Source organism: Callithrix jacchus, chromosome 9 (assembly GCF_049354715.1).
Source record: "Callithrix jacchus isolate 240 chromosome 9, calJac240_pri, whole genome shotgun sequence".
In the NCBI taxonomy this organism is placed as follows: domain Eukaryota; kingdom Metazoa; phylum Chordata; class Mammalia; order Primates; family Cebidae; genus Callithrix; species Callithrix jacchus.
The window spans coordinates 83,093,954-83,106,438 of NC_133510.1; the positions used below are offsets into that span (position 1 = coordinate 83,093,954).

At 33.0% G+C, this 12,485-nt stretch overlaps 1 protein-coding gene across 5 annotated transcripts in view; it reads left to right on the forward strand.

Moving 5' to 3' along the window:
* The window catches only part of OTOGL (otogelin like), a 207,807-nt gene extending 197,927 nt beyond the window's left edge, over window positions 1-9,880 (forward strand). For all 5 annotated transcript variants that reach the window (XM_035257116.3, XM_078336974.1, XM_078336976.1 and 2 more), the window contains 4 exons: window positions 932-1,051; window positions 2,391-2,436; window positions 7,309-7,388; window positions 8,076-9,880. In XM_035257116.3, the coding sequence (XP_035113007.2) occupies window positions 932-1,051; window positions 2,391-2,436; window positions 7,309-7,388; window positions 8,076-8,276 (447 nt within the window). In that variant the 3' untranslated portion in view covers window positions 8,277-9,880. The remainder of the gene's footprint in view (window positions 1-931; window positions 1,052-2,390; window positions 2,437-7,308; window positions 7,389-8,075) is intronic.
* The last annotated feature ends 2,605 nt before the right edge of the window (window positions 9,881-12,485 follow it).

The following is a 12,485-nucleotide window of genomic DNA, read 5'->3' on the forward strand; positions in this document are numbered from 1 at the left end:
CAGCAGCACAGAAAGTTACTTGAGATTCAAAAAATGTAGCCTTCTTCATCATAGCTGGCAATCTGGTCTGACGTACCAGTTTATCAAAAGAATGGCCTTAATTAGTTTATGATAAAATCTTTGATAAACTGAGAAGGCCTAGAACAACATGCCCCTAACCCTGGCTAACTTTCTTAAAATAGAATAAAATGAAAAAGAGACATATTTTCCATCAAATAATCCTTTTTGCTTAAGTAATGCTGACATTAACTACTAATTTTTTATGTGAGTTATAAAATAAAAATATAGATTAACAATTATTTCATCTGACTTTACTTTTAAATAGAAATTCTGAAATCAGAAGTGAAACAGTTACTATATTTAAATATTTCTTTAAAGAATACAGATAAATTTTAAAATGATGTAAGGTATGCACAATTAGATTTACAAACCAATAAACACTGTCGTTTAAATATGTCTTTACACCTTTTGGCAATAAGGGACAAGCAGGAAGAATAAACACATCTCAAGAAAGGATGTATGTAAGTAATATGATTTGTTGTTTTATAATTAGTGAGGAAATATTAGAGCAAGACCTTTGACAGTTAAATTAGATAATTTTGTAGTAGAAACAGATACCTATTTGCTTCTTCACTCTCTATTATTTTGTTTCAATTTACCTCTCAGTTCGGGTATGAAATCTAGCATATACAAATACACCATACATGTGTATGTATTTTTATCATTTTAGGTAAGTACACACCATACATGTATATGTATTTTTAATCATTTAAGATAAATTTGGGGTCATTTTCAGATGGAACATTTTGTGTCACAAGAAGCCTCTGCATCTTGATTTGACTTTTTATTCAGTAGAGTATAGAATATACTGTACTTAAGAAATACAGCCGATTTTAATATGCTAAACAGTAACTTTCTTTTCAATTTTTAGGAAGGGAGTACCTGGCACTACAATTGCACCACATATGAATGTATTAAAACTGATGAAGGGGCAATAATTCTGAACTACACTATGGTCTGTCCTCCTTTTAATGAGACTGAATGCAAAATGGTTTGTACTTTGTTATATCTAAGAAAATTTTGTATTATGTATTTTAGAAAATATACATTAATATTTTCTAAGGTCATATTTACATTGTGGCTTATACATTGTAGTGAACATGTTATTTTCATGACTAAATAAAAGCTCTGTTCTATTTTTTTGAGTTTGAAATTTTGAGTTATATATCATGTTCCAGATAATTTTTGCTGTCTTTGAATAGATACTTTGCAATTGTTGGGTTTTTAATGTATAGATCCAAAGACTATTGAAAAATCATTTGGTCAGCAGTCTTGGCCTTCCCGTTAATATGGATCAATAAGCTAAGGAATCAGAGCTTGGCCAATTTTCTTTCTTAAACAGCAAGATTTATGATGTCATTCAAGTTTAATGTGTGCTGGTCTATATTACATTTGCCTTAGCTTTTCTGGTCACAGTCCCCCAAAATATTTAGTAAAAGTCACAATGTTGCCTATTCTTAAGTTTTGCTCTATCAATTTCCCTATTCTCTCAGAGGAGAGTTTACTGGGAGAGTAGATTTATGAACATGATATAGTTTTTAGTTTTCACAATTTTTGTAGCTTTGTTTATTTAGACAATAATAATTCCTAATAAAAGTAAGTTTTGTTCTGTCATATAGAGAAATAGTATAGTTTAGTCTCATTGAATTTTTTTTTCAGGACGTACCTTTCCAATGATGATGGATGGCTGACTAGCTAGATATTATAACATGTACTAAATTCACAGAATTTTAGCACTGGAAAAAACTTGGCCATCATCATAGTTAACAGACTAATATTTATAGAGTACAACATTCTCTTATTTCAATTGCACTTAGCAGGTTGCTAAAGCAATTAGCAATTCTTGTAAGAATTTAGTCTTAGACAAGTGTCCTCTGAGGAAGGAAATATTTGTAAATAATAAAATATTAAAGAAAAAGATGTGCAATTTTAACATTTAGTTATATTCAGAAACTCAAGTCAAATAGAATTAGTTTAGGTTATTTCAAGAAGTTGAAAATATATAATGATCATTAGTTAGAAGAGCTGTTATTATTTTGTTTTAGTAAAAATATTTTGTGACATTTAAAGTGTTCTTTTAATTAAAAGAATTCTTTTACACTATTTTCCATAGTGCCAATGTATAAATAATGTAATTTTAAACAAAATGTCTACTCTGAATTTTATAAACAGAGAAATTCTTATTAGGAATAGTTAAATTCCAATTATTTTTCTATAAAGGCTTTGTGATATTTGATAAAAGTTTTAGAAAAGTTAGTTTTCTTTTCTAGTATAAGAGAACACGAATGAACTCCATATTCTTTGACTTTATTTCTTCTTTCTCCTTCTAGAATGAAGGGATTGTGAAGCTTTATAATGAAGGCTGCTGCAAGATCTGTAAGTGACAGCATATTCCATGCATTTACTTCATAGATTAGTTTTAATTGCTCATGGTGATTATGGTTTTTCCTCACAAAATTCAATTCCTATGATGCAAAGAGAAAAACAAGTTTTATAAAATATATTACTTAAAGGTTTTTGAATCGTGTGGTTAATAATTTTATGATTTAATCTTTAACTTCTGGAGTGTAAATTAAGTGTTTTTGTTTAGATTAATTTTGATTTGAATATTAATTTTTTTATTGTGGCATATCCAGAAAGGTATTTCATTAGATTTCAATATATTTAAAATTTTAAAGTGTCTTGTGATGTATTTGTTTGAACCATGGTGAACTTACACAAACAAGTAGATTATAGTTAGAATGGCATTGTGACTCCAAAGACAACATATGGAGTGCAGTATTTTTCAAACCTGTTTGAACAAGTGTATAGCTTTGTACAATAAATTTGGGATAATATCATTTTAATGAATTGTAGTTTTATCCGTTTCATAAAAATTCCCATAATTATTTTCATAATTAAAGTTATCTGAATGCAATATATTTTTTATTAGCTTGAATTATAAGGTTTATCTCATAGTATTTTTTTTTTTGAGACAGAGTCTCTCTCTGCCACCAGGCTGGAGTGCAGTGGTGCAATCTCGGCTCACTGCCTCCTCTGCCTCCTGGGTTCAAACAGTTCTCCTACCTCAGCCTCCAGACTAGCTGGAACTACAGGTGCGAACCACCATGCCCAGCTAATTTTTTATATTTTTAGTAGAGATGGGGTTTTACCATGTTGACCAGGGTGACCTTGTGATCTGCCCCCCTTGGCCTCCCAAGGTGCTGGGATTACAGGCGTGAGCCACCATGCCCCGACCAATTATTATTATTATTATTATTATTTTGAGATGGAGTCTTGCTCTATTGCCCAGGCTGGTGTGTAGTGGCACAATCTCAGCCTACTGCAACCTCTGACTCCTGGGTTCAAGGATATTTCATGCCTCAGCCTCCTGAGTAGCTGCGATCATAGGTACACACCACCACACCTGCTAATTTTCGTATTTCTAGTAGACATGGGGTTTCTGTGTTGGCCAGGATGGTCTCAAACTCTTGGCCTCAAGTGATCTGCCTGCATCAGCCTCCCAAAGTGCTGGGATTACTATTTCATAGTACTTTTGAATAATTTTAAAAAATGAAATAGAATAGAGGGTTATCCATGAAACCATATTTACTTTTTCTTTCTAAAGTGTTTATGAGTTTATCTCAATATAAAAGTAGGAATTTTGAGAAAATTGGCATAGACAGTAATTTTAAAATTTAGAGAAGGCTTTAGGAAAGGTGAACAACAAAGTTCAATTTAATAATACCATGCTATTGGGTCGGATTCTTAGATATGAATGGGCATGCCTCCTGAGGGAGATTTCTGAATTTATTTCATGAAGGACTAAATCCCATACATATATAAGAGTAGTCTTATGTTTTCAGATCCAGAGAGTCATATTGAATCAAATATTAGAATGTATTAAAATATTAATACAATATACTGTACTAGATACTATCTATATACAATATATAATATGTAATATATTATGATTTATTCTCCCCCAAATCCAATGAAATAGGTTCTGATATTATCTTGATTTTCAGCTTAGTGGGGTTAAATAATTTGTCTAAGTCATACCTCTTATGAGTTGTAAGGCTGGAAATCTACTGCTGGCCTGATTTCACATCCTGCTTCTTAACACTTCATGGTATTCTGGAACATTACCAGGACAAGTTTTAGGAAAGGGCAGAGGATGAAGGAGGAGCTCTGCTGAAGTGGCAGGGCTAAAATGACTGAACTTTTATTTACATAATGTGTAAAAAGTCAAATTCACTGTACACATACACACTTACAACAAGCAAACAAGTCCAACATAGGATGGCCTGACATCTAATTTGTTGTTGTATTAGTTTGCAGGGCTGCTGCAACAAACCAAAAAGTGGTTAGAAATAGAAATTTATTGTTTCACAGTTATGGAGATTAGAACTAGAAAACCAAGATGTCAGCAGGATTGGTTCCTTGGAGAGATTGTAAAAGAGATCTGCTCCAAACCTCTTTCCTTGGCATGTAGATGGCCAGCTTCATGCTCACATGGCGTTTTCTCTTTATTGTGTCTGCCTCCAAATTTCCCCTTTTACATGAACATCAGGAATATTGAATTAAAGCTCCCTAATGATCTCATTTTGGCTCAGTTATCCCTGCAAAGATCTTGTGTCCAAATAACATCACATTCTAAGGTACGCAGACATTTTTAAAAGACACAATTCAACCCATGATAATTATATGGCTAAGACTTTGGGGGATAGTATAATATCACCTATATATTTTTAATTACTAAGGCTTTAATTAGATATACACTGATCTGTTCATTAGAAATAAGCAAGTTTTCATTCATATTCTCTAAATAAAATATAAACTAAGATGTATCAAATAGTCATTGTATCAGGGACTCAAAGAATAAAATTTAGCTTTAGAATATGAGGAAATTTAAGATTCACTTTTTTTTCCATCTTCTTCCTCAGAGTCTAGACTGTTCCTTAAGTTCTGAGATACAGGAATAGAGTCACATGGCAATGTTAAGGTCCTGGTTTCTGTATCTCCGTGTTAATTATTAGAGAAGTGAGTACATTTATGTTAGGGCAGACAGGGGAACAGCTTTGTGACTAATCATATGAATGACCACTATTGCCTGCCACAAATTGATACTCTATTAAGCGCATTGTTGACAGGACCACAACTAATCCTCACAACAGTTCTGGGAAGCAGTATGTTTTCCCTACAGATGAGAACTAGAAGGTTCAGAGAGAAGCTGATCAAACTAGTCAATAATAAATTTAGGCCTGTCCAGTGTATGGGCCCAGGATCTTTCATCTCTGCTAAGTTCTTTAAAGTTGCAGAATAATAACAAGCAACTTCAGTTTCCCCCATCTAATGTGAAATGACTTGTAACGTAGTTCCTGCTGGCATATTAGAAAACCCTTTTCTGCTGCCTTTGCTATCTGAAGACTAGCCTGTGTTGTAGAGTGTGGAGGTTGGATATAATCACAGGCTCTGTGTTAAATAAAATATGTTACAATAAAGTTTTTGAGAAATGGATTAGAAATGCCTCTTGGTACCAGCTAACAATAAATTAATACTGTCCCAGTTTCATTTACTGAATGAATTAACTTTTTGGGTTTTTGTTGAGTGCCTACATCATGAAGATCTTTTTAGCCACTGGGACCATAATAGTGAATGAAGCAATATGTGCATGGAGAATGTTCATTATCAGGAAGGGAAAGAAACAACGAACTCATAAATATATTCTAATATGTCAGGCAGTGATGAGTGGTATGAAGAAAAATGATGTAGAATGAAAGGAATGGAGAGTGAGAGGAGCTGGATTGCTAACTTAAGTTGCAGCTTAGAAAATGCCTTGGCGATGAGTTATCATTTGAGTAGAGAGTGAGTGTCCTTGGGAAGCCACCCAGATAGTGGAGTGTTTAAAGTGGAGGAAATAGTAAAATGTGGCTATTGCACAGAAAGTAAGAGGAGGAAGGTGATAGAAAGAAGAGGGTGAAGCATCTTATAGGTCATAGTAAAGATGAATTGTCCTTGACTATTCTTTATTCTTGAACTTACATAAGAATGGAAGAGCCAAGGAAATAATCACTGAGTGGAAGCACCATAAGGGACAGAATAGCCTGAACTCAACCAACAGGACTGAGCCTTGGGTCACACTATGAGCAAGAGGTCAGTGAAAAGAGACAGAACGAGCATAGGTGACTGAGGAGGAGCCATGAGTGAGATAGGATGAAAACCAAAGCCAGTGAGCTCTGGAAGCCAAGTGTGGAAGGTGCATTTAGGAGGACAGAGTGATGGACTGGGTCAAATGCTGCTGAGAAGCCAAATAAGTTGAGAACTGAGAGATGATCTTGAAATTCAGCAATTTGGAGTTCATGAGTGACCTTGAGAAGGACAATAATACTTCAATCAATCTTAGCTACCCACCTCTCCTTCAACCAGAGTAGCTTAATCTTTGTTTTACATGTTAAGATTGTTTTAAATTAGGATTTCATGGCTAAATTTATTTGAAAATTGGGATATAAATTCACTCTTTTGTAAGTAAGGAAACTCAGCATGATGATTCAGTGACTTTTCTAGAGTGACAAGGCAAGTTTGGAATAGAAAGGACCTTGGTTTTTTCATCTTGATTCAGGTATTACATCCACTATCATACATCATTAAATATAGATGCTTGCATGTAATAGCAAGTGATAATCCACCACACACAGACACATATTAAGATATCATGAATGTGTACAAAGTGTTTTCATTTGAAATTACAAAAGACCATTTCAGAGCCATAAAATCAAGTATGACTCATCTGTACATTTCAATATAGTTGATAAATGATTCCATTAAAAGTTTGAATTATTTCATATTAATGTCCATTAAAAAAGTGTGGTTTTAAATCTCTCAATTTTTATTTTAGAATCATGTAGTTATGCATTAATTATATGCATATATTTATTTATACACTCTATGGTTCATTTCAAAAATTATTTTAAACACATATGCCACACAGAGGTTGATGTTAGCATTATTACATGTGTGGAATATTTCTAATTTCTAATTATGATAGTTATTCTAAGACAAGAAGGTAAAAAGTGGAAATCAGTAAGTGTAAAGCCAGAAAATATGACTTAAAAGGTAAAATATAAGATTTAGAAGGCAAAACTAAATATTGCATATAAAAATGTAAGAGGGAAGTTTTAACTGCAAATATATTCATATATTTAATTTAATTAAGAAACAATTTAACATGGGCCTTTTGATGAATAAACACATTTTATATTTTATCAGGCAAACGAGAAGAAAGAATATGCCAGAGAGTGATCATTAAATCAATCATAAGAAAACAGGACTGTATGAGCCAAAGCCCTGTAAGTGGAAAAATGTCATTTGCTACATAAATGGCACACAACTTTTTAGAAAGTATATATGTTACAGAACTAATAAGTTTGTAAGCCAACAAAATGCCACCACCTACAATATTTAACTGAAATTATTCCTACATTCTAATATTACAATTTTGTGTTTATGAAGAAGTATAAATTATTCTTAGCATAATCAACAGTTCTGAATGATAATTGCAATTGGGAGGGATAGAAATTGAATCTAAATGTATTTGACTACATGTTGTCTTCACTCTGCAATTTTACTCAGCAAAAAGAGTGCTGCTTCTACCTTTGCCTCTTTTAATATTACCTGCTCAATTCTACAGTCTACTTGAGCCATGATATAACACAGGTTACAATAAATTAACTATATTGTGATGAACATATTCCATATATGTGTGTGTATATATGTAAATATATATGTCAAGTTATGTGTGCACATTTAACTTGGAGTTATGTCAACACTGCTATGTTGAGCATTGCCATGGAATATCCCTTTGACTGTATGAATGATATTTCATTTATTGTTTTTCACAGTCTTCCAGCATGCAGAAGCTTGAGGGTTAGAGTGATGAGGAAGAAAGCTTTTCATCTGATTTTCTTAGTGGAATTAAATAATAACCAGTACTTTTAAAAGTTTAAGACTTTTTTTCTCATTGTCACTTCTTACAGATAAATGTTGCATCTTGTGATGGCAAATGCCCATCAGCTACCATATATAACATCAATATTGAAAGTCACCTAAGATTCTGCAAGTGTTGTCGTGAAAATGGAATACGAAACTTGACTGTGCCTCTGTATTGCTCAGGAAATGGCACTGAAATCATGTACACTCTCCAGGAACCCATAGACTGTACCTGCCAGTGGAATTAAACTCTTGGGTTCCAAGTACTCTATAAAATGTCATAATGTCAAATAGAGTTAACTTTTATCACTATTACTTAGGCACGTGGCAGATTTATACTGTTTAACAATACTGTATTTTTCAGACTTGGAATATGGAAATTTAGCAATTGGTATAAAATATGTACACAGTTCCAATAGCAAAATTAGATTTATTGCTTTACTCTATTTTGGAAAATCAAATGATTAAGTTGTTCAGCTGAAATGCTATTAGGTGTTTAATTGCAACCTGGTGCAGATACAGTATCTTCTCACTGATTGGGAGGTTATTTTGCAAAATTCCTTCAATTTCACTCAATAGCTATTTTTTCTTAATTTTTAAAGTCTGCCATAGCTATCCAAATTAAGATACCCTTTAATCTGTACTCATTAGTCTGGTAAATAAGATCAGTTAAAATTGGCATCTAGATAGCAATAAAAAGTGATATGCCTAGAGACAGATAATAGATTATTTAAAACCTGAATGGTTATTAGGGAAGTCATTATAAATCCCCCTCATTTTGCAGCTGTAACAGATAACCAGAGAAGCTGTGTGACTTGTACCAATTTATTCAGTGTAACAATATAGTAAATTCACATTAACAGTTGGATTACATTCTAGGTCTCTCTTATTCCAGTACTATGTCACTTTTGAAATCCTCAACAGTGTATGGTAAGAGTATATCACAGAATACTTCATTTTTAAAGAGTTTGCATTGTATAGAATTAAGTATTTTAAGTTCAACATGTTTGAAAAATGCCCCCCATATACTGTTATTCTAGTAATAAGGGAGAGGAAAATATAGCATCATTTGCTAAGTAGAGAAGAGAGATCTTGAACTTTTATTTTTTAATCATTAAAACTGCTATTAAAAGTGTTGTCAGTATTTAACATTTAGTTACTGTCTTATTAACATTTAATCTTGAAGATGTACTTGCATACTGTTGAAATTGAGTGCTATTTTGCTGTTAATGCTGCTTCTTTGCCTATGAAGAATGAAATAAATTTATCTGAATGTATAAATAACTTTAAAATGGAATGCTGCACTTTTAAAATATGGTAGATTATTGACATTTGCAAGAAGAATGTCTTGAGGTCTTTGAAAATCCCCAAATTCTTTGCCACCTATGATTAAAAATTGTCCAGATTTTCTCCTTGGTATAAAGGAATGAATGCCCTACATAAAGTGAAGTCAATCGTCAATAAGAGAACAGTAAAGTTGCATTGCAAAGCAGATACTGGGCCTCAAGGGTGGGCTTAGCCTTGAGCTACATGATGTGATTTTATATGATAATATTTTCATTTCAAAATCATGCTTCCCCAAAATATTGCAACTTACTAAATATTTTGGATCCCTAGGGTTATTTAAATGTGTGTGGAAAAATTAACATTGCATCTGCAAATCCCAGCATTTACTGTATATGAAATTGATTTATCCTGCTTGTGCTTAATATAAATGTTCATGAGATGTTAACATTTCAATATTCTCTAATTCCTGTTAACATATATATAATTAAATGATTTTGTAAAAATATATTAATATTTCACTTAAGAGAAAATGTCATATATCTCAATAGAAGTACCTAATGTTGTATATTGTCTATTACTCATTTTTTATTTTCATTTTCTGTAAAATATTTGTTATTACATTAAAAATGTTAAGTAATCTTTAAACCCATTTGTGGAGAAAAGGGAAACATTCTCCTAGAACTTTGTAAACATTCAAAAAATATAACAAATATGCATTTAGGGCCTACATATGCCAGGCACTGTTATAAACTCTAGGGACACAGGCAAAACTAAACAGACACAGTCCTAACCCCCATGTTACATAGAGTCTAGTAATACAGCAGACCTTAAACAAGCCGTACATATGAGAAAGTCCAGAAGGAGATCCCAAAACTTATTAGAATGTGGCGTATGATGAAGATGGCCCTGAAATCAGCAGAGGGGGGCAAGTTGGTTCTTAATAAATGGTGTTTGGATAATTGGATGGTTACTTAGACAAAGAAAATTTGAATTCATACATCCGTTGACAGTAGGATAACCTTCAAATGAATCAGAGATTTAAATGTTCAAAAACAAAAGAAAACAACATAGGAATTATAAAAGGAAATAAGGAAGAAATCTTAGACTGGGAAGAGCCATTCTAATTGTGACTCATTATCCAGATACCCCAAATAAATCATTGATAAATTTAACAGTAAGAAAACTGAAAGCAGACAAATTCTGCTTAGAAAAAAAGTCAAAAAAATGTAAAATCGAACATTTGTAGCATACACTGACATAGTCTAATCTTCTTGTATATAAAGTGCTCCTGAAAAAAAAATCATGAAAGGAAAATAATTAACAACCTAATAGAAAAATGAGCCATAGATAAAAACTGATAGTTGAAAGAAAAAGAAGTTAGACTAGTTGATTCTTTAACAAAAAGATAACTTAGCACACTTTTAATTAATAAAATATTTCACATTCAATATACACCAAAATTCAATTTCTCACCTACGAGACTGGTAAAAATTCTGAGGTTTAATGACACTTTTATTTTTTAAGGCTCTGGAAGATAGGCATTCTCACATGTCCTTGATGATAACACAAAGTTGTAGAAATCCTCGGGAAAACTAGCAATGCTTTTTGGTTTGACTAAACTCTCTAGAATATATATCCTATACAAACAGCTGTACAAATACAAAATGGTATTTGTGAAGGTTATTAATTACAGCATTGTTTGTAATAGAAAAGAACCAATAATAGTTGAATATGGTATGTTAATCCACATATGTAATACTATACATCTGTGAAGAAAGATTGAAAAAGAAATGTATATTTGGTGTGGGATGATTTCTAAAACATATTTTTAAATTGAATAAAGTATTGAAATCTAGAACAGCATATTAAAATTCTAGGTGTTAAAAATTAAAAAGGGCTCAAATAAGAAAATATAATCATTTTTACATAAGAAGTAAACAATGAGCTAATAAAATGACACAAACCAGTGGTGGAGGTGGGCCAGGGTAGTTGAAGATTGGAAGGGAAATGAGACTTTTCCACATATATCTTAATATACGTTTTGATTTTTGAATTATGAATGTATTGCATTTCAGATATTTAAATAGATATAAATATATACTAATATAAATAAATGAACACTTCTAAGTCATGATACATGCTGCAAGGGAAGAGTAGAGGTTGCTGAGACAGTGACATAGCAAAATCTAATTTGGGTTGGTGTAGAGAGCCAGAGTAGCCCACCCCCTGTAGGGGGATCAGCAGCAAGGCTGCTGTCAACTTTGGGTGAACTCCAGAGAAGTGAAACCATAATAGGGGAATGTGTATGTCTCAGAGAAAAGCAGCTGGACCTAGCAAAAGATAACCAGCTTTCACTGACCTTGCTGCAAAATAGTTGTTAGCTGAGGTATGTTAACTGAAGTATGAGAATTATAACCACAGGCTGTTCTGGGTAACTGCACCCTCCCTCTGCTATGTGCTTTGTGAACATATAAAATAAAGTACTCTGAGGCCGGATGGGGCCAAAGAGACTAACACCAGCTTTTTGGACCACCTGGCCCACCTTTATATGTCTGTCTGTATATCTTTCTTTATCCCCTGCCGTTCCCTCTTATGTCTTTGAACGCTTGTGCAGCGTGGAATGCAGCATACACCAGAGATTGGGTGAAAAGTAAAGGGAGGCCTCTGAGAAATTGGTGTGTAAGTTGAAACCTGAAGGATGAGTGTGAGTCAACCAATAAAGCATTTCCAAGAGAAGAGAACAGCATGTATTAATGTATTTTGAGAAGAAAGGACAAAGGCTGATCAGGGAACTGATAGAATTTCGTTTGTTTGTTTTGAGTAATGGGGAGTGTGATATAGAATGAGGCTGGTAAGATGAACTGGGAAGCCAAGTAATAAACAAAAAGGCTGGTATGATGCTATTGCTATAGAATAGGCGAGAAATGGCAGTGACAGTGCAGATGGGAGAAACATACTATACAAGATGTATTTCAGAGGGAGAAACGTACTATGTAAGATATAAGTCAAGGACTTGGTAATCATTATGATACAGAAAAGTGTTTTGAAAATGTTTCTGAGTTTGATCAGCAGCTGAATGAATGGAGAACAGAAACCTTAAACAGAAAGGTGAATTTTAGGGGTGGGACGGAGAACATTTAGATCCAATTCTAAGCATGTTGATATGGCTG